At 44.9% G+C, this 21,435-nt stretch overlaps 2 protein-coding genes across 2 annotated transcripts; both read right to left on the bottom strand.

The window, feature by feature from the left end:
• Positions 1-10,860: 10,860 nt before the first annotated feature.
• Positions 10,861-19,388, bottom strand: AP1M1 (adaptor related protein complex 1 subunit mu 1). The gene is made up of 12 exons (XM_084220915.1): positions 19,307-19,388; positions 18,660-18,816; positions 18,243-18,310; positions 17,590-17,720; positions 17,304-17,451; positions 16,800-16,926; positions 15,916-16,058; positions 15,159-15,230; positions 14,738-14,896; positions 14,000-14,125; positions 13,731-13,806; positions 10,861-12,953 (listed from the first exon to the last, which is right to left on the bottom strand). Exons 1-12 carry the CDS (start codon positions 19,346-19,348, stop codon positions 12,931-12,933), a joined length of 1,272 nt encoding a protein of 423 aa, XP_084077041.1. The 5' UTR covers positions 19,349-19,388; the 3' UTR covers positions 10,861-12,930.
• A 506-nt stretch (positions 19,389-19,894) lies between these two features.
• Positions 19,895-21,323, bottom strand: FAM32A (family with sequence similarity 32 member A). Its single transcript, XM_084221127.1, has 4 exons — positions 21,175-21,323; positions 20,913-21,051; positions 20,767-20,820; positions 19,895-20,611 (listed from the first exon to the last, which is right to left on the bottom strand). Exons 1-4 carry the CDS (start codon positions 21,249-21,251, stop codon positions 20,543-20,545), a joined length of 339 nt encoding a protein of 112 aa, XP_084077253.1. The 5' UTR covers positions 21,252-21,323; the 3' UTR covers positions 19,895-20,542.
• Between the last annotated feature and the right edge of the window lie 112 nt (positions 21,324-21,435).

Below are 21,435 nucleotides of genomic sequence, written 5' to 3'. Positions count from 1 at the left end.
AGCTCTGCGTGCCAGGCAGTGAGACTTGGAGTTGTCCCCTCCTCCTGCTGGTTTTCTGAGAGCTCAAACAGCCTTTTTGACAGAAAAGCAATGCTTCAAACTCACTGTCATCTTTGAAATTTCAGCCTGAGCACAAACAAAACTCATTGCATCTTAGCAGAGGCATTGCCTGTGTTCTTGAGCTCTCAGCCTGTGCTGTCACTGACAGTGGTGGGCAGGGTGGGGAGTGGAGCCCTGGCCCTACAGGAGAGAGACAAACCCAGCTGGATCCAAACATGAATGATAAGTGAGCTCTTTAGGCAAGGGCTGATTTTCTTGCTCACTCAGTGGTGCAGGGGAGGTTTTTGTGCACTTTGGACCTCTTGATACCACGGCAAGAGCTGGTGCCAGCAAAATGACAGGAACCAGGGCAGGTCAGTGCTAGGAGCAGGGGTGATGTAACAGCACCCAGAGCAGCCCTGTGTCACTGAGAGCTGCAGCACTCCCAGCAGACCTGATGGATTCCCTGCAGGAAACGAGGGAGAAACACTCTGGCCCCTCTGATGTGGGTCAGATGGGGAATCACAGCCTTCTTCCAAATCTCTCTCCCCCTCCAAATGACTTTTGGCTCCTGCTCCAGTGCAGCTGGTAGGAAAATGCTGTGAGGCAACCCCTACAGGCTGATTCTGAAATGTGGATTCTGAAATGTGCTGCTCAGTGAAGCAAGTTAGTAGTTGTCATTCCCTCAAAAAAGTCCAGAAATAATATCTCAGAGCCAAAGTGAAGCCTGCCAAGGAATGAATGCCCTTGGGTGGAGATTACTGATGCTGTATTTGTCATATTAGGCAGGGGAGATCAGACCATTCTTTAAAATAAGCTACAGTAAACAAGCTGGGTAGCTGAGCCCTTCAAACATTTCATTACTGATGAGTTTAACGTTAAGAACTTCTATCACACAAATCTTGATCGAGGGGAAGATAAATGAGCTGTTTTTTAGCGTTTCACTACAAACATGGTGTTTGTGCCAACTGACACAATGATTAAATATGATCATCTCTTCTGAGAAAAGAGGAGAACTGTAACCGCACCGAGCTCTCCGCCGCCGATTTGAGATAAAAAGAGTCAGATCATGTGTGGTTTCCTTCAGACCAAACTTGTGGTGTAGCGTTTGTGAATGATGCTGTCCAAAGGCAAAATAATCTGGTTTGCCCGTAGGTATTTTTACAGAAGACTGCAAGAGTGTATTTTTTCAATGGAATAATAGAAAAAGTTAATTTATCCTTTGCACCATGCCCAGTGATCACTCTTTGTTAGGGCAGAGGCTCAATGCTACAGTGTGGGAATTTTTATGTGCCCAATTGCTTTCATTCTAACAATGGCTAAAAAGGCAGCAGCCTCCAAACAAGCTGAATATATGGTGGGGTTTTTTTTTTAATAAAATCTAAAATTCAGTCCATTTTCCCACCACTGTGTCTGCTCTTGCTGAGTGGTGCCCCCAACACCCCTGAGACAGGGGCTCAGCCCAGCTTCATGTAGGATGGTGGGGCTGTTGCAGCTGCCCTGGCACTGATGGGTGCTTTTACACAGAAAATGAAAAGCAGCTGTTTCTCTCTTTTCAAGAGTATCAGAAAAACAAGAAAATGGTTCCCTCCCTATGTGGGCCAAAGGCTCCTTCAGCCCTTTCACTTTCAGCCGCTCTGGTAGGACTAGTTCTCTGCCTTTCTCTGAAGAGGCTTTCCAATTTATTTCACTGCTGCTCTCTCAGGCCCGTGGGAATTAGCTACAACTGCCCTTCCCCTGTGGTAGACCAAGATAAAAGCAGTGGTGGAGCCACCCAAAAAACCCAGAGAAGCAAAAAGTTGCAGCCCCAGGCACCTCAGCAGCCTGAGGGTGCTGCCCACACGGTGCTGTGCAGCCTCTCCAAGCCCTGCAGAAGCTTGGTTTGCTCACTCTGGGGAGGATGCCTCACCCTCCTCACAGCCAAGGGCAGCTGCGCTCACGCCTCCTCCACCACCAGCTCCGAACCGATGCCTTGTGAAGGCTGAGCTAGAACAGAAGCTAAACAGAGCTAAAGAATAAAGCAGGGATTTATTGAAAGGCCTCAATGGATCCACCTTGGGCAGCACCAGAGCCCAGCCAGGACTGCACCCCAGGTGAACCAAAATGGTCCCAAAACGTACAATCGGTCACAAGGTCTCTCACTTTTATCAGTTCTGCTCCATTCCAGCTCCAGCCCAGGCAGTCCCATCCCTCTTGTTTGTCTCTCTCCAGCCCACGGGGTTTGTGCTCTTGGGCTGAGATTTGGATCAGTTGTCCTTGGTGCCCAGCTGGAGCAGGAATTGTTTTGTCTCCCTGCTCTGCGCAGAGAGCTCACCATCCCATAATATGGAGCCCAGACCCACACACTAAAGCAGCACAGAAACTGAAAATACAAAAGCTAAAACCTGAGGCATCAGACACCCCACTGAGGAACCAGCAGTCCCTTTTGCCTGGCTCCACCAAGGCATGAGTCTTTGCTTGGCACAGCTCAGTCATGGCCCATTCCCAGGCTCCAGCAGGTGCATCCCAAGTCCTTTAAGCTCTGCTTTATGGGCTTCATAGGACATGGGCTTGGGGCAGTGCCCTGTTGGCCAAATAACCTTCTAGGATATCTGGACACTGCCAGGAATAGGATCTTAAAGAAAATTCATTGTGAGTGACAATTGTGATTCATCATGACTGACCTGTTAATTCCTCCTGTGCACTGAGATGGTCCTGAACCCATAATGTGGTATTTAAACCTTTCCTCTGTTGCTGGAGCTGTTTAATGGCTCTGAACCAAAGGCTACTGCTGATGGGACCTGACATGGGGCACCATTAATTGCTGGGCCACAAACAGCAGGCTGAGAGCCTCCCTGCAGAACTGCACTATGGATGCAGGGAAAAGCAGTTGTAACATTTATTCCTCTCTCACTCTGTGGCTATGGGGAGAGGAGATGGTCAGAAGCCAGGAGATGTGAGGCCAACATCCCCCACACAAGCACCAAGCCAGCAGCTTCTAACCCATGTGGCAAAGGACAGGGGAACCAGTGGCCTGGAGTGGAAAGGGAAAAATACCTGGGGCTCAAAATGAGGCAGCATTCCCAGCTGTGGGTGTGGATGGAGGGCAGGCAGCAGAACAGTTTTGGTCCCAGGCAGAATGGGACGCACCAGGTGCCACTGTACTTTCCCACACACTGGCTTTCCCCTGCCCTCACAGACAGCACTCTCACCCAGGATTCATGCAGGAAACGTGGGTGAGAGGTTCCCCGAGAGCAGAAATGATCCTGCACCCAGCCCAGCCTCCCTCCGTGCTCTGCTGTGCCTTGACTCAGCGTGCGGGGAGTCACGGCTGGGGATGTCCCACGGCACCTGCAGGAAACTTGCGCTGAGCGTGGAGGTGGTGGTGCTGTGAGGGCAGGAGCTTTGATGAGCTCAGCAGGGGGAGAAGCCTCCAGGAAGAATTATGCTGATGTTTTGGAGGTGAGGAGCTCCCACAGTCCTTGAGAGCATCACCTGCAGAGTCCACGCCCGAGGGCAGGACCTGTGGCAGCAGTTCTGGGGCTGCATTTTTGGAAGAGGTGTGTTTTTTGGTGGAGGCTCCCTCCCATCTTCACATGGGACTCTGAGCTCTCCCCTGCATCAATTCTATCAGCAAATGCTTGCATACAAACAAATGCTCTTCTGGAAACAAACTCCTCTAGCTTGACTTTGCCTCAACTTCCAGCAACTTGCAGCTGCTGTTTCTTTTCTCTGCTGAATTCACGTTCTCACCCCAATAAAAAAAATAATCTTGTATTTGCTGCAAAAAAATGTCACTTCATTAATCTGAACCCCTCTGGCTTTGCTGTCACAAAATCCTGCTTGGAAAAGAGAAAGCTGCTCCAGTGCTGCTGCCTCAGAGAGTTTGGGCACTCCAACACCTCAGCCAGGAGGACCAAAACGTTCCCTCCTTCCCACCACCTCCACCAGCATGTTTCAAGAGTGAGCAAGAGGGAGGAAAAAAGCTCTTAGTTCCCCACCTCTGACTGTGTCACCTGCCCCAAAATAACGCCTGTCATCATCAGCCTCTGATATTTTGGGTATTTGACACAAGACATAGGAGATAAGTTCGGGGACATAATTTTGCACTGCCACAGTGAGCTCCAAGTGCTGCAGCTCCTGCCTCTGGCTCTGCTGGGAGGTATCAGGAAGTTTTGAGACGAATCAGTGAGGGCCAAACGAAGCTTCTGTGACCAGTTAAGTGCTCACAGGGGCCTGCAAGCTTCCAGTTTGGGTTGGTTTTTTAAAGTGTGTACCATATAGAATAAAATTGAAAGAAAATCCTGACTTTTGTCATTGTAGAAGCCAGTTTTGTTATTGGTAACAAAATTATCCTTTTGTCCACATTTACCAAAAAAATTTCTATATAAAAGATATCTTTGAGTTCTGATGTCAAGAGACATTTAAGAAAAATTGTAATAAGAGTGGAAGTTAGAAAATCTGGCTGTGTGAGCTCTCAAAGGGCAACATGCAACAGTGCATTAAAGGTTGTGTAGCACTGATTATTCTGAAGGATCAAAGTGACCCTTTAGTTATTAGAATTTCTCATTATGCACTTTTTAGGAAAAATTTGGGCAATCCTCAGGCTGTGTGCTTGGTGTTGTAGTTTTTCCTTCTTGGTAGTTACAGTTACTTTGGATGAAAACAGCGACAACAGCTGTGGAAAAACCCACTCCAGCTTTATCAAATGGGCCAAGTGAGGCTTGCTATAATCAACAAGTGGTGTAATTCCATACAGAATATTAATTGCAGTATTGGCCCCCTTCCAAAAGAGCTCTTTACAGCTCCATTGAAGCACTATTTGCTCTGATCTAACACTAGTTATAGATGTTACTGCACTTTTTTGCCATTAACTGTGTGAGGCAGAAGAGCTGTTCTGTTCAACACATGGATCATGCAGAACGCTGCTCATTTCAGAGCCCAAATATAACATTTTATCATCCAGTGAATCTGAAATTTGCTTGGATAGAGCTCAATCTTGCACCATAGAAGTCTATGAGTATTTAATGAAAGCTAAACATGGCCTGCATTGATATGATTTATGGATTTGTTGTTTATATCCTAAAGGCTTCTTTACAAGGCTTATATCACCATATTAATCCCTTTAAACATGTCCATCTGCACTCAAATAATAAAAATACACATATGGACTGTAATGAAATACCATCCTGAACCACGCAGGGCAAGAAAATTCATTCTGCAACTATAGCAACTACTAAAATAGCAAAGCACTCTGATTTCTGCCATGAACCTGCTCCCAATGTCCAAGAGACACTGTGTGCTGCAAGCTTTATATACCAGTTCCCAAAATATCCGAGTCCTGATAGGATGAGAAAATACTGTCATGTTCTTGCACCAGGCCAATTACAAAGCTGTAGTTCCTGTGCTGGTAAAGATGTTTCCTGTTGATAACACTACGGGACAACACAGCACTTAGCTGCTAATGTTATCTGGCACCCTTGTGACCTCTTGGAAACTTTAACAATTGTAGAGACCACCACATGCAGAAGCCTCTCTTCTTGTGCTTTTGTTTGAATAAATAAGCAAGCAAGAAAATAAACACTTGTTCTGCAGCCATGTGCTCATTATTGGTCAGGGAGTAATTAGAGGTGGCTGAAACAGAGAGGAGAGCTCAGCTCAAGGAGCAACAGGTTCCTACCTCTGATGCAAGGCAGTGTTTGACTGATAAGTCCTTTTCTAAACAAATACAGTAAAGGTGGAATTCTACCCTAATAATATTTTTGGTCCGTTTAAAACATGTTCCTTTTCAACTTTATAGACTGCTTTTTTTTGTGTTTGAAGATGAAAAAGCAGATTTAATTTGTTTATAATGTCAGCATTTCTGAACAATCCTTCTTCATTATCCTTTCGCTCAAGCTTTTCCCCTCAACTTTTATACTGAAATTTCTTCAAACCCTTCCTGTCTGTGCAGTTTCATCCCATTTCCTTGGCCAGACAGCAGCAGTGTACAGCTTGGAGCACCATTCCAGGAGTTTTAAGAAAATATAAAACTGCACCTGAATTTGGGTGTTGCATTGCCTCTCAATAACTGGCTGATTCTAACACACATTTGAGATCTCCTACGCCCACCATCCAATAGAAATTTGCCACAGTTTATGTAAAACCCCCCTAAATCTAGATACTACAGGAAACCCAGTGCCCCTACTTGCTCTGAACTCGGTGGAATAGTTGAATTCTTCATTCTCTGCTGGGGAGGAGCCAGCAGCTTCTGTGACCTCTTTAGCTACTTAAAGCGTAAAAACCCAGATCAAGATTTGCGATTTTTGTGATTTGGAGCAGCACCCAGTTCTCATCAGTGGAATCCAGTGTGCCCATGAAGAATCACTCGGCAAAGCCTTCCCTGAAATCCTACAGGTACATTAGTGACCTGTAACCTAGTGGCTTGAAGATCCATAAATAACAAATAGATGGATTTATCCTATGTGCCTGATTTCCCTAGATATTCTTCTATCCCTCAAAATCTGGGGTGCAACCACCATGCTGCCTCAGATGGTCTAAGAAATTCTCAGATGAGGTATAGGACATTCCTTGAGAAGGATGGAAAAGGACTTTTCCTAACTTAATAGAAAAAAAATTTAAAGCCTTACAATAATATAGTAAATTATATTGAATATATATAAATATATAATAAGTATATAAATATAAAATGTATAAATATATAAAATTATATATAACATAAATAAATTAAAAATAATAATTATATATATATGTTTTAAATATAAAAATAAAATGAATATAAGAAATATTCAATATAAAGTCTATATATTGAATATTTGGGCCTCAGTTCAGGGTGAAGAGTCCTGTCAGTGGTCTTTTAAAAACCCCACTGCTCTTCACCTACACCTGCCCAACTGGAATAGCAGAGGTAAAGCTAGTCAGCACTCTTCCCTGCTCCATTGTTATTCCTGCTGGAAAGAGGCAGAACTCCTTGCAGTGGTTTCCTTTGAGTGGTGCTTATTCACAGCAAGTCACAGTGGGAGTGGGTGGGAGGCAGAGTTCATTCATTTTTGTAGCATAACATAGAGCAGATTGTGTTTGGATTTCACTAGATATTTGTTGTTTTATGTTTCTTTGCTTTATATTGGAGAAGGGCCTGCAACAAAATCTTGATCCAAGGTACAAATCCACTGCCAAGATTTGAACTAAGCCTACAAAACTTTCTCCAGAACAGGCTGGAGCCCAGCATGCTGACTCTAGGAGCGTCTTGTTCCTCACATTGATGATCATTTGATTCAGGCCTGTTTCTGTTTATTTATTTGACCATCAGCCCACAAACAAACTTGAAGGCTCCATGATCTAGTCCACAATTTGTTGAGAGTAACTCAGAGTAATTCCACCTACGGCAAAATGAAGTTTCATTGATGCAATGCTGCAGCTGTCAGGGCAGGACTTAAGAGCAGATGGACATAAGGAGATGCAGTGTGGAGGAGGAATGAGGTGAGGAGAGAGAGGTTATAAGCTGGGCATAATTTCTGATGTTAAACTCAGAATTATCCAAATCCTCTGGTTTAATGAGTTTGTCAACAATCGTAGAGCAGCAGAACAGCTGGAGTGGGAAAAGTGGATTTAACTTCCAGTGTAATGCCTTGGATGTTGCAGGGCTGTGGAACGTCTCAGTTTCAGATGGCTGTTTGCACCAATTCTTGGGAACTTAGTCCGGAATCCATCCTGATAAAACAGCACTCCTTCATTTTCAGCAGAACAGGTACAGATCTGAGCTTAGCTGTAACTCCTATCTCTAAAACAATCCCTACATCTTTCTCTTTGGGAGCTGGTGTGAAGGAGCAGAGCCAGATGTGCTGCTGCCCAGAGCAGTGAGGACGCTGCTGATCCACACCTTGATCCCCACACAGCTCCCACACTGCCAAAGCCTGGGAGGTCACAGTCACAATGCAGGAAATGTACAAGGACCTTAAAGCCCATCTTGTTTTATCTCCTGCTATGGGCAGGGACACCTTCTACAGGACCAAGCTGCTCCGAGCCCCATCAAACCTGGTCTTGAATATTCTCAGGGATGAGGCAGCCACAAATTCTCTGGGCAACCTGTGCCAGGGCCTCACCTCCCTCAAAACCAAATTTTTTTCCTAATACCCAATCTAAACCCTCTCTCTGTCAGGGAGATGCCATTCCCCCTCCTCCTGTCACTCCAGTCTCTTGTGAATAGTCTCTTTCCATCTTCCTTGTGGGCTGCTGTCAGATACTGGGAGGTCACAGTTAGGTCATGCCAGAGATTTGGAATTGGGATTCTCCCAGCCTTTCCTCATCCCTCTGATCATCTTGGTGGCCTCCTCTGGAGTTGTTCCAACAGGTCTGTGTCGTTCCTGTGCTGGAGCTCCCAAAGACCCAAAGTTTTAACTAATTCCCTAACGTGCAGTAGCTACACAAGGGAATCTCCTGCATCTGCCTGCAGTAAGCTGTAACTGTGCTTCAACAACTGCTGAGTCAAGACAATGTGCTGTAACTACAGGAGAAACAAGTTTTATCCATGTGTAAGGAGGGCATGACTTAGAAAACACACGGAACTGCACAAAATTCCATGGAAAAAAGTTTTACAATTGTTTGTTTACATTTTGATTTCTCCTGTAGCATAAATAACATAGTTGTATAGTTAATCACCGTGGCAGTTAAGATTATTCATATTGTCCCTTAACTTTGCTCTCTCACGCTGTTTTCTGCAAGGCCATCAACCCTCACCATGCCAGGGCTGCTGAAATTACAAACAGCAGTGGGTGTCAACCACAGAGGGGAAAAAAAAGCACTGAACATATTGCAACACTGCCTTTGGCACCAGATAAAGACAGAGGTGCCAAGGTTTAGCCTTTTTATTTTCACAAAATAAAGTCAGAAATAAACAGGTGCAATCTCCTAACCAGAGGCAAATCCACTCCAGATAAAGTCTCATGATCTCTCTTTATGTGTAAGGATGTTTTATAGACAAAACCAGCTCAGACTAGAATTGGGAAGCAAATATAAGCAGTCCAAAGAGTATTCTAGCAGAAAAAGTTGCAAAGAGAGAAGGAAGAGCAAGAAAACCTTAAAAACACATAACAAAAACTCTTCAGCTGGAAGACCAAGGTGGAATGAAGCTTTTCTAAGGCACTCATTTTACTTGATTGGGAAGTAGGTTCTGGCTTAATTTATCAAGACAAAACCAATTTTCACTAGAGCTAATCAAGTGTGAGGGGGTGAAAATACCCTCTTTTTTTTTTTTTTCTTTTTTTTTTTGTAAATATTTTAATTACATGGGAGCTTTCAGACCCCCAGCTGTGGTTTAATTTGTGACCTGGCAACGGCCAGCACCAGTGTACAACCCCGAGTAGCTGCTCCTGTGGTGCTGCACCGCGTCCTCCCTTCCCTTGGCATCTGCACTTTGCAGGAGTACCAGTATCAGCCACATGAGAGAAAAAGCAAGAAATAAGAATGTTAAAACTATCCAGCTAAAATGCGAGGTTGCTCAACTCCAAAAAAATCACACTGCATAAGGCTAAAAAAATAATTTAATTACATGTTTTGGGTGGTTGCTAATGCTCTCAGAGTCACTAAAATAGCCGTGCCTTCCAAATTCAAGGCGCGCTGGGTACACAGCGGTCGCACGGCTCTCGCTGGTCCGTACTGGGAGCAGCGGGCTCGGAATGCCATCTGCCTGCAGGGACAGGCCAGAGCGGGAGCGCGGCTCTCACTGGTCCGTACTGGGAGCAGCGGGCTCGCAATGCCATCTCCCGGCAGGGACAGGCCAGAGCGGCAGCGCGGCTCTCACTGGTCCGTACTGGGAGCAGCGGGCTCGCAATGCCATCTGCCGGCAGGGACAGGCCAGAGCGGCAGCGCGGCTCTCACTGGTCCGTACTGGGAGCAGCGGGCTCGCAATGCCATCGGCTGGCAGGGACAGGCCAGAGCGGCAGCGCCGCTCGCTCGTTCAGCCGCGCACACGCAGCTACAGGAAATGGCTCGGACAGGGAGCGCCGCTGCCGCACCTGAGAGGCAATTATCTAAAAAAGGAGCAATTAAATGGTGCATAACAAAGCGACAGGTCTGCGCCTGGCAGGGACAGGGAATGTTTCTGCTGCATCTCCAGCCAGCTGCCAACACAGCTATGAAACCACAGCGAGCTGAAAACACAGATTAGGCGCTTCAAACATGCAAATTGTCTTTTAAAAGTCTTTTATATTAGGCACTTACCTATAACTTAGTGGCAAACCAAGTTATTTACATTTCACCACATTAAGCAGAGAACAAAGTTCAGTGAGATAGTCAGTCTGAGAACAAAACTTGTGGTAAAAAAATTCCTCATAGGAGCACAGAGCAGTTTGTGTTGGAAGAGCTATTACAGCCGATCTCATTCTAAATGGGACACCTTCCACTGTCCCAGACTGCTCCAGCCCTGTCCAGCCTGGCCTTGGACTCGTCCAGGGACCCAGAGAAGTTTCCTGGGGAAAGCCTCCCACCCCCCAGGGAAGCTTCTCAGTGTCCCACCCAAACCTGCCCTCCTTGTAGGAGATCAGTGCTGGAATAACATCCCTTGTTTTTGTCTTTCTGCCTGGGCACCCACATTGTAACAACGAGTGGAGGAAAAGGGAGAGGAATTTTGCTTTCTGAGTACCAATTTTATGGTGCATGGGTGGATTTTGCTGAGAATAGAAAAGTGAAATTTTTTTCAGAATTTGGTAAATGAATCCGGAATATCAGTACTTCCTGCTTTTATAAAGTTCTGCTCCACTTATCCAGGCTGAGCATACTCTGAGATCAGACGCTACTACCTGGTGTAGATCAAAGTGAAAAAGAATCAGGCAAAGTACAACTGACTCAAAGAGGACTTTCTGCCTTTATTACCTTCTGGACAAGCATGGCTGATGCCCCATCATCAAAACAGTCAAACTGCAACAAAATGGGAGAAAACATGGTTCTGGTCCACAAGATCCAAACTCCAAGAGGAAAAAGATAGAGAGTCACATTTTACAGGCATAATTAGAGCAAACACTTGGAAAAATAAAAGTCAGCAGAAAGTGATTTGTCAACCAGTTACAGTTTTAATATAAAAGGTTTTAGTCCAGTCATAAGCTTAATTGTTCAAATGAAAATGAGTAGTGGAACTGAAATCTTGAACAAGATGATTCTGTTTCAATATCAAGCTTTTTGGGTGACAGTCAGAATACACCTGTCCACAGCCAGGGATGCCAAAAACTGGGTGCGTGGTTGTTGCCAAACACCACCAGATATTAGATTTCCTGAGGCATATCTTCTGTGATGTCACAGCAGCTGCCGCCTGGGGGGGTTGAGCTGATTTCTGGTTAATTTACACACAGGCATATCTATGTACAGTCAATAAGGATTCAGTGAGGACAGTGACTGAAATGCCTTCTCACTCTTTGTGGACACTCCTGGACTCTCCCACCAGCGGAGAATTTTGCACATAGTGTATTATCACATCGCATCTGCAGACATAGATATTTAGATTTTGATGGTGTAAGTTTAGCACCTCTCAGGAGTACTAAATTCAAGCTAAAACAGCCTAAAAGTTGTGTAAAGAAAATACTGATAACCGTCACAATTTTCCTGAAAAAAAAAACCTCACCAAAACCCAAAATAACTATGTACAACCATGCCAATTGTAGCTTCTGAGAAAAAAAATGAAATGGCATGTAAAAAAAATAATACCTTTAAGAATAACATTGCAAACTGTTATTCATTCTGCCAGGAAGATACAGTAATAGCTGTTCACAAACGGAAAAGACTGAGAAAGAACATATCTCTCTTTAGGGCAAATGAAGTTAAACAATTCTAGCAAACTATAACAAAAAAGGGGAAGTATTTGCCCTAAATTAACACAAAAGGCAAGCTGGAAGAAAGATGGCAACTGTATTTTTGTCGGCCTCTTCTTATACAGTAACTTCCAGGAAGAGCTTGGAGTATATTACTAACCTGGGAAAATAATCATAAACACCCAATCTTCCTACCAAATTACATTACCTCTACAAGTGTTTTGGTCTTTTAATACCTAATCTAAGGCTTCGTGCCTACATCTGACAATTGGGAACTTGTTTGATGAACAGAAATTTGAAAAAGCAAGTACTGGTCATTGGCAGAGGGTTCCCAGGCCCTGGGGTGTCACAAGGTTGGAACTCTTTCATCTGCATTTCGACTGACTGGAGGCAGCAATCCTGCTTCCAGAGACTCTCCCACAGGCATTTACTCCTCTTCTCAGCTAACTTAGTCTTTAACAAACCCCTATTTTTGTTTCCAAAGCTTTCACTTGAAGATGCTCTCTCAGATTAATTCCTTTGAAACCATGCAAAAAAAGCTAATGGTATTTTTTGACTTCAGATAATTTCAACTCGTGTTCTGCAATTTTTTTTTAAAGTTAACTGAGCTATGAATGAGTTAAGGCACCCAAATGCCCAGAAAAAAAAAAAATAAATACCTTGGGCTAAATACAACGAAGCGTTCAGCAGTCATTTAATTGCACAATCATCTCCCTAATTTGTAGCATAATGCTGCCAATGTCTTTAGGGATCCTAAAATACAAATACTAGAAACTCTGCGACTGTAATGAACAAGGCATCGACAAGACATTCCCAAGGTTCATTCTGGATTCCTGGCTCCTCGATGTAACTGCTACTCCTAATGTAATTAGCATTTAGCAGCAAGATCAGCATGTTCTAAGAATGAAATAAATATTCACACAATCAATACTAATGGTTCAAAAGCTCAAACAACATTATTGAAATCAATAAATTTCCAATCTTTCTTCTGTCAATCCAAGATTGCAGAAATGAGACCCTTGGCAACAACATTCACAGCTCTCAGGACCACAGAAGCTTCTGCACACGAATTCTAGGCCTGAAGGTTTGTTGTCTGTGGTGCCTGTGAGGTGTTTTACTGTGTTCGGAGCTGGTAGTCTGTAAAGGGGAAAAAAACAACAAAAATCCAATTTTGTAATTTGTCTCATTCAAAGGAGTAAAGCAGAGCAGCAAGTTGGGATGAAGTGATAAAATAACTTCTTGTATTAATATATATTAATAAAAGATAATGCAAATATCAATAAAACACTGAGAGGGGGAATAGCCTTCAACTGAAAGAGGGAAGGGTTAGATGGGATATGAGGAATAAATTCTTCCTGTGCAGGGGGTGAGGCCCTGGCACAGGGTGCCCAGAGCAGCTGTGGCTGCCCCTGGATCCCTGGCAGTGCCCAGGGCCAGGCTGGACAGGGCTGGGAACAGCCTGGGATGGTGGAAGGTGTCCCTGCCCATGACAGAGGTGGAACAAGAGGAGCTTTAAGGTCCCTTCCCACCCAAACCAGTCTGGGATTCAACAATTCTATAAAATAAAAACCCCAACAAAACCAAACCCCACCATTTTTTCTTGCTAAAAATCTAGTATTTTGTACTAGACAGTGTCTTATACATTTTAAGGGTGGCAGAATTATACATGCAAGCACACTGCTAAGGACGTGTTTGTTTTTAAATATACCAAATTCCAGCTCAATTAGAAAATACTTGAACAGCATTACCACTCTACCCCACTGGGTGTTTCATTAGGACACCAAAAATGGGATTAGAAAAGAAACAGTGTAGTTTAATTTACTGTGTATCTAAACCACATAGTTCTATACTCAAAAACAAGAGCTTCAATTTGTAGGTGTATTCTGGAGAAACAAAATATTCCTTTCCTCTCACCTCCATTCTGGGTGATGTACCGCACCCAAGGCAAAGCCTGGTAGCCACTCTTCTCAATTATCTTTAAGTAACGCACCTGGAAAAAAAGATCTGTGAGATAAAAAGGCTCCCATGCTGACAAACCAGCATTTAGCAAAAAACCCGACCCTTTTATGGGTAAAAATCTGTCTTGTGGATAAAACTGAACAGGAATCATCAAGATGAGAAACACCTCATGTGTTAGAGCCCAGCATGTGAATTTATCAGTATTTCTCTTTTTAATCACTGACCTGGATTCCTGAAGTGGTGAAATAGGGAATCTCAAACTTTACACTAATGGGAGGTTTTCCTTCCTTGTCTTCAGCTTCAACACTTGGAAGTCCAAAGTGAGCTCTCATCAGGTATTCTTTTCCACCCTATCCAAAAGGGACAATTGTTTTTTTCTTGAATCAAAAAAAATAATAAAAAACTTGCAATGATACAAGTAGTTTTCTTAACGTCAAACTGCTGAACTCCACCATTCATTCCAGCTCTTCTCCAGGGCTTCAAAGTGACATGTATTTTTAATTTAAAAATACTTTTTCTTTTTTTTTTTTTAATGCAGATCCAGCCTGAGGAATAATTCATTTTCTTCCAGCCTCATACTCAAAATTTCAGATTAAATAGTGACACACACACTATCACACCATTAGCAGTGGACAGGGCTCATGCTCATGGAACCACCCAAGAAGTAGAGCCTGACAAAACTCAAACAGCTGCTGCTAAAGCCAGGCCAATGATTACACCACCCAGAGACACCACTCAAAAATCTGCTCTCTGCCAGGGTTCTGAAAAAATATCCAAGTGAAACAAATATAAACAACATCTACCAGCAAGTTCCAATCTCTCATCCATGGAAAAAGAAGAGTCCACTACTACTTGTCTGATACCAACAGGATTTGCTTTAGGCAGAGTCTAAATGTGAATGAAATATTAGTGTTAAGTAATTATTACACGCTTTGCTGGTAAGAGTAAAAAATAACACTTACTGGAAAAGATTTAATGGACCAGACAATTTCACTGTTCTCTGGGACCCATTTGACACTTCCAACAGTGGTTTTAAACTTTGGCGAGTCTGCATCATTTGGAACTGGGATGTGAATCTCCACATTGTTGGCAGTTGATCTACGCTTAAACTGACTCTTTGCCTAAAGAAAAAAAACGGCAAAGGAGAAAAGCAGGGTCTAAGTATTTCCATGATGCCGGTGAGCTCAGAGAGCTGTGAGACACACAGCTCCCCTCCACCCCAACTTGGATCCTGAGAACCAGAGCTGGAACTGAGATCATAACTGACAAATGAAGACAAAGGTGTCTAAGTCCCACAGAAACGCGGAATACTTGTAGAAAAATGCATACACTGCTCATCAAACTTTGACTAAAATTAGCCATAATTTTTTAGGGATATCTCACCTTGATCATGTACTCGATGCGGCTGTGGGAATGTTTCTCAATCACAGACTCAATCCAGATCAGGGGTTTTACCTGGTGGTGGAAAAACACATCACAGCTCTGAGTATTACTCTGACAGAGGCACTAAAATGTTAATTTCCCTTAAAACTACACTCAATATGTGAGCCACACAGAAAATGCAGCCTGGGGTATTCAAAAATGACAGAATTGTGTTTTTTTAAGAAATAATTATACAAATGAGCAAGACTGATATATCAATGAGCAAATGTACAAGAATAATAGACTTAAAAATGTATGTCTCAGATTAATCCCTAATAACAAACACCTGCATCAGAAAATATTTGATAGTTTTACATACTAGGGACTGAACTACTTTGCTATAGGCCTTCTCTAGATTGAATTTTTTGACCTTTTTTTTATCACCATGGCTGGCATACTCCAATAAAACTAAGTGACATAAATACTGTTGTTAAAAAGCTCAATTAATTGTTACACTGATATTATGCAGTTAGATTAAAACCACAGTATTTCAAAAACAGTTTCAACAGCAGTTGAAAATACAGAGATTTATTGCTAAGTGAAGTCTAAACTTCCTTCTTCCTCCAGAAGGAGTGAGCACCAAGTTTTGCTATTAACAGTTCACTCAACACCCATTTGCTGCCCATGTTTTAAGAGAAAAAAAAAAAAAAGAAGGGAAAGCTATTGTGGCTATAATCTAAACCACCCTCATTTAAAAAAGGCAGAGATCCAGACTCACGTGGGTATTGAGACGATAGGACATGAGCTCAAACTCTCCATCAGGTGGGATGAAGGAGATTGTCCGGTCGTTTTCAAAGCGAGAGAGACGAACACACTGGTGGAACTTCACATCTTCCAGTTCTACTGATTTACTTTTCCCACCTAGCAGAAAACACACAGGTCACACAAACCATGGCCCAAGTCTCCCCACAGCACAGCTGCTGCCTGCTGACATTCTTCCTTTTAGCCAGCTTTCTAGGATCAGGGCAGTGACTGTCCCCCTGGGCTGGGCACTGCTGAGGCATCTCGAGTCCTGTGATCAGTTTTGGATCCCCCACGACAAGGACGACAGTGAGGGGCTGGAGTCTATCCAGAAAAGCAGAACTGGGGAAGGGGCTGGAGCACAAGGAGCAGCTGAGGGAGCTGGGGGGACTCAGCCTGGAGAAAAGTAGGCTCAGGGGGAGCCTTCTCACTCTCCACGACTCCCTGACAGGAGGATGGAGCTGGGGGTGGGGCGGGGGGTGGCGGGTAGGGAGGTCAGCTCTGCTCCCAGGCAACACAGGACAGGACAAGAGGAAATGGCCTCAAGTTGTGCCACTGGAGGTTTAGACTATATTTTAGGAAAATTTCTTCACTGAAGGGATGGCCATGCATTGGCACAGGCTGCCCGGGGCACTGGGGGGGGGTCACCATCCCTGGAAGCATTCAAAAGGCCTGTGGTTGTGACACCTGGAGACACGGCTTAGTGCTGAACATGGTGGTGTTGCTCAGCAGTTGGACCTCATTATTTTAGAGGGCTTTTCCAACCTTCATGATTCTGTGATCAGCATGCTACCCAGGCATCCCAAACCTCAAGAGTCCAGACAGCATCTGTGATGATTATGATGACAGTGCAACACTCACGGCCTGTGTTATCAAAGAGAACTTTGTCATTCAGCCCAAGGCGCAGCTCTGGCATTCCTGAGAGGAACACTCTCATTTTAATGGATCCAACTATCTCACTCCGTAGCACGTTCCCGTTGGCACTGACCTGAACAGAGATGAACAGGAAGGTAAGACATCTCTGATGGGGTACATTGTGACATCATGAAATACTCCCACTCTATCCCTGTGCCCTGGGTTTTCTTGGATGTGTTTCTTATGAGGAATTAATCCAGTAGAGTGAATTAAATCAGGGACATGAAGCAGCACAGAGGATCAAAGGATGTATCCAAAAATCAGCAATACACACAATTAAAGCATTATTTGTACTGGATTTCCTTGGGGGAACTTAATGATTACGTTGCTTTGAGTGTCACAGCACACCATCCCCAGTCAGACTTTCTACTGTAGGTTTTCATACAAAAAGCCCTTTTTAACACTTCCTACTACAATTCTCAAACACAAGTTAAACTACAAGGTACCCACCAAAAGGTTAACTGACTCTATGACATCCAGGAACACCTCATTTTTCCTGTATTTTATCCCTTCTGATCTCCATGAAACAGCATTTGTAACAGTGGCAGGCGGGCGTGGGGCTCCAGTTTCAAGTTTGTGGCCTTCCTGAGTGATGTACCTTTACAAGCAGAGAATTGGCATGGAAAAAAAAGAAAATTAATATTTTTGATAATTAGAACACGCTGAAACATTTCTTTGCCTATGGGAAAAGGCTCAAAACATTACAAGGGCTTTGTCACTGTTGAGTGATACTTACTCTTGTAAAATTTTACTATCAGTGGTTTGTGGATAACCAAAATCCATAAGCTCATCTAACAACTCATAAATAATAACAAAATTATCCCTAATGCTCTCTTCTTCCAACTCCTTGAAATATTCAGAAAAAACCTGAAATGCAATAAGAGGAGGGAGAGGGAGAAGAAGGACATTAACTGATGCAGCACAGCACATGCAGAAGGAATTCCTCTAAAATAATGATCTTGTAAAGTTCCAACCCCATACTTCCCAAACAGCACTATGCTCAGATCAGCCCCAGGAAATCACCACAATTAAAACACATAAAGAGAATCCTAGAAGAAACTATTATGAAAAATATTTATTCTGGAGAAAGTATTTTTCTCAACAGCTACAGAAGAACCAAACACGGGATCTGTGTTTGGATCACGCACCAATCACATGCACCAATTCACAATCTCCTCCAGGTGCTCAGCTCTTGTGTAACTACTTACAGCACACCGTGCCCCATCCTCTGCCTACACGGCTACAAAATATCAGTGCCCTTATTAGACAGTTCTACAAAATAATCAAATATAAAGTAAAAATGCTATTATTGAAGTTCTTAAAAAAGGTGAAAGCTCTACGCACTTCTGTTTAGACAGAACAGAAAGGTTACTTTTGAAATATACTCACCTGAACTACTTTATATAAAAATGAAAACACCAGTGATACACATGCATTTTTCTTAGAAGTTGCAACAACTGATAAAGGATGTTCAGGAATGCGCATTTTAAAAAAAAGTTTACTAAGTGAATTTTAAAAAGCCTAATTTTAGGCAAATAGAGTTGCTTAGAAGAATTATGCACTAACTACTTAACAGCACGTATGACCTAAGGAGAGATGAAGATAAACATTCAGGAAGTCATGAATTAAGAGTAAAATGAAAACACTTCTTCTATAAAGCACAAAACCCCCTTATTTAATATAACCAACTTTACTGAATATAGCCTTTTTATACCACTTCACCCATTCTCCAACTTGCATTTTGACATTAAAAAAACGAAACCAGCGGCCCTTGGCATGTCAGCACATCTGCAGCACAAAGGATACGATACAGGTTGTTATGTTTAATCCACATGAAACGAACTCCTCCATGCGCTAGGATAGGAGAAAGTGTCCCCTCTTCTTCCTTTTCCATAAGGATTGGCATAAAATGTTCCACCTCTGACATGTCCACATCTCCACGATAATTCCGACAGATCAGAACCTATAAAGAAAGCAACCAAATCCTTCTTTTTTCTCTTCCATAAGGACGTTATCATGCAAGACGCACAAACGCTTGAAAGGCCCTTCTAAGATCATCCAGCTTCCCTCGAGCCTCTCTGCATTTACACGCGCAAATTACAATGCCGAAATACTTGTCCGATTAGAACGCGAATACCAACATTTAAGTGCACAAAGTCATGTATTAGTATTTTCCAGACCTACCCTTCCCCTATTCCTGCTCACACTCTCACAATGATTTTAAGATAGGACAACACGCAACTCCTCTGAGGCAAAGCAGCTACAGCACCGGCAGAGATGAATTACCCGGGGATGCCGCCTCACCCAACACCCCTACCGGCGAGGGGCTACAGGCCACAACTGCCCCGTGCCCGCCCGGCTAACCCGGGGCTGGCAGCCCGGGAAGCGGAACCCCCGCGGCCCCCGCAGCCCTCCCAGCGGCAGCGGAACGGCAGCTCGGCGCCGGGCCTCACCTTCCCCTTCAGGTCCAGCACATAGACGGCGCTGGCCGACATCGCCCCGGCCGGGCCGCGTCCCGCCCGCCTTCCGCTTCCGCGGGAAGTGACGCCACCGGCCGCGCCCGGGCTGCGCGCAGCGATACGCGCGGTGCGGCGGAAGGACACCGCGAGCGAACAGCGACATTCAGTAGTCCCGGCGTGCTTTCCCCCGGGGCTGTGCCGGTAGCGCTCGCACAGCCCCGGGGCGCGCCGAGAGGCTGAGGTGGGGCCCTGGACAGATGCTGAGCACCAGGGCTCAACGGCGCCCGCGGCGGAACCTCATTCGGGTTAAGAACGATATTCCGATTTTAGCGGCGCGTTAGGAGTTCGAACATCATGAAATCCTCTCGTCATCCCTGAGAGGTGTAAGAATCAAACTCCACACTCCCCATTTCGTGCGTGTATCACCACCAAAAAAAGGGATGAAAGCAGCGTTTTAATAAATTACATCGAATTTACAAGTTGCAGCAGACCCCTCTTGAGAGAGCTCAACATAGAAATGATACTGTCTTCCACAAAACCCGGATTCAGTAGTCGGTGCACAGCAAGCCAGTAATTACATACTAGAGAGACACACTGATTATTTATTTCAGAGTTGCACAAGCCTGGATGCTTGGTAGGATCCCAGAAATCCAGCACATCAGCTATCAAAGCTTGGACATCACTCAAGAGCTTGTTGGCTGCTCTCTATTCCATGGATTAAACCTCACTTCTTGCTCGTTAGGCTTGAAAGTATAGAAAGATCAAAAATCAAAGAATATCCTTTCGTAAAACAATTTTACATATCTCCCATTTTGCAACGTGGCCGCTGACAGAACTTGATAGAAAGTAATTATACAATTCACATAACTTACAAGAGAAACTTAAATGTGAGCCTGTCAGACTCTTCACCTCAAAAAGGGATTACTGTTAGAACCAAATAAATAATGTTTTCCATCTGCCTCACAGCAATTAATTTTGGCCTTAATCTCACTATAAACACTAAGAAAAACCAAACCCTCTGCATCGACGTAAACCAGAGCTCCTCAACCCAGAGGAGACATTTTTGCAGGTTTGGTTTTAAAAAACAAGTCTATAAAATAACACAATATAAAGTCATAAAAGCTCAGAACATGTATTAGACAATATGGAGAAAAGACAGATTTACATGGCAACCCTGCTTGATACAAATAAAATACAACTCCAGCTCCACAGCCGAGAAAAGAAGCCCGGTCATTTAGTCCAGCTGACTTTGGGAATGTCGTAATGCTCAGTCAGAGTATCCAAGTGCCTGTTGAAGTCCTGGGGAGGGAAAGAGAAAGAAAACGGGTGCTGACATCACCAAAGCTGAACCACAACCTCCCCTGCGTCCCGGCTTGTGTTTGACAAGGCGGAACGGCTCCTTCAGCCCAACAATAAACACGCTGGCCTGAGGAACTCGGGACGGTTTTGCTCACCTCCACTCGCTGCTTGTGGGTTTTCGATGCTTTCTTCAGGATCCGCTCCATTTGCTGTAGGAGACAAGAAGGGCCGGTTACTCCGGACACTCGCAGCCCCCTCAGCGGCCGCACCCCGGGGCTCACGGGGGTTTTTAAAGCCTTACCCGCTTCTCCTGCATCTTCTCGTAGGCCACCTGCGCCGGGGTCCGCTTGTCCAGCCCGCGCTTCTTCTCCTCCTCCTGCTTCTTGCTGCTTACGATCTGCTCCAGGATCTGGGCCTTGTCTTTCGCTTTCTTCTTCTTCCTGCGGGGAGCGCCGGGTCAGCGCTCAGCCCCGGGGCTGTGTGTCCCCTCCTCGCCCACCGCTCTCCCGCCCCCTCACCGCCCCCCCCCCCCCTTCTCCCCCGGTTGTCCCGACGCCCCTCACCGCTTGCCGGCGCCCAGGGCCCCGCCGCTGCCCTTCAGCCGCAGCGGGCCGCGCTGCACCGCCTCATAATCCGCCATGGCGGAACGGCTGCGCCCGCGCCCCCTGCCGGCACCGCCACAACGGCGCGGCCGGGGCCGGGAGCGCGCGCGAGCCCCGCCCGGCCGCTTCGTGAGGGGAACCGGGGCTGCCGTGAGCCGCCTTGCACCTCCGTGAGGGGAACCGGCCCCTCCGTGAGGGGAACCGGGGCTGTCGTGAGCCGCC

This window comes from Fringilla coelebs, assembly GCF_963513975.1.
Source record: "Fringilla coelebs genome assembly, chromosome: 24".
NCBI classification, from domain to species: domain Eukaryota; kingdom Metazoa; phylum Chordata; class Aves; order Passeriformes; family Fringillidae; genus Fringilla; species Fringilla coelebs.
Note: the sequence above shows the minus strand (reverse complement) of the source record. Positions and strands in the feature narration are given on the sequence as shown.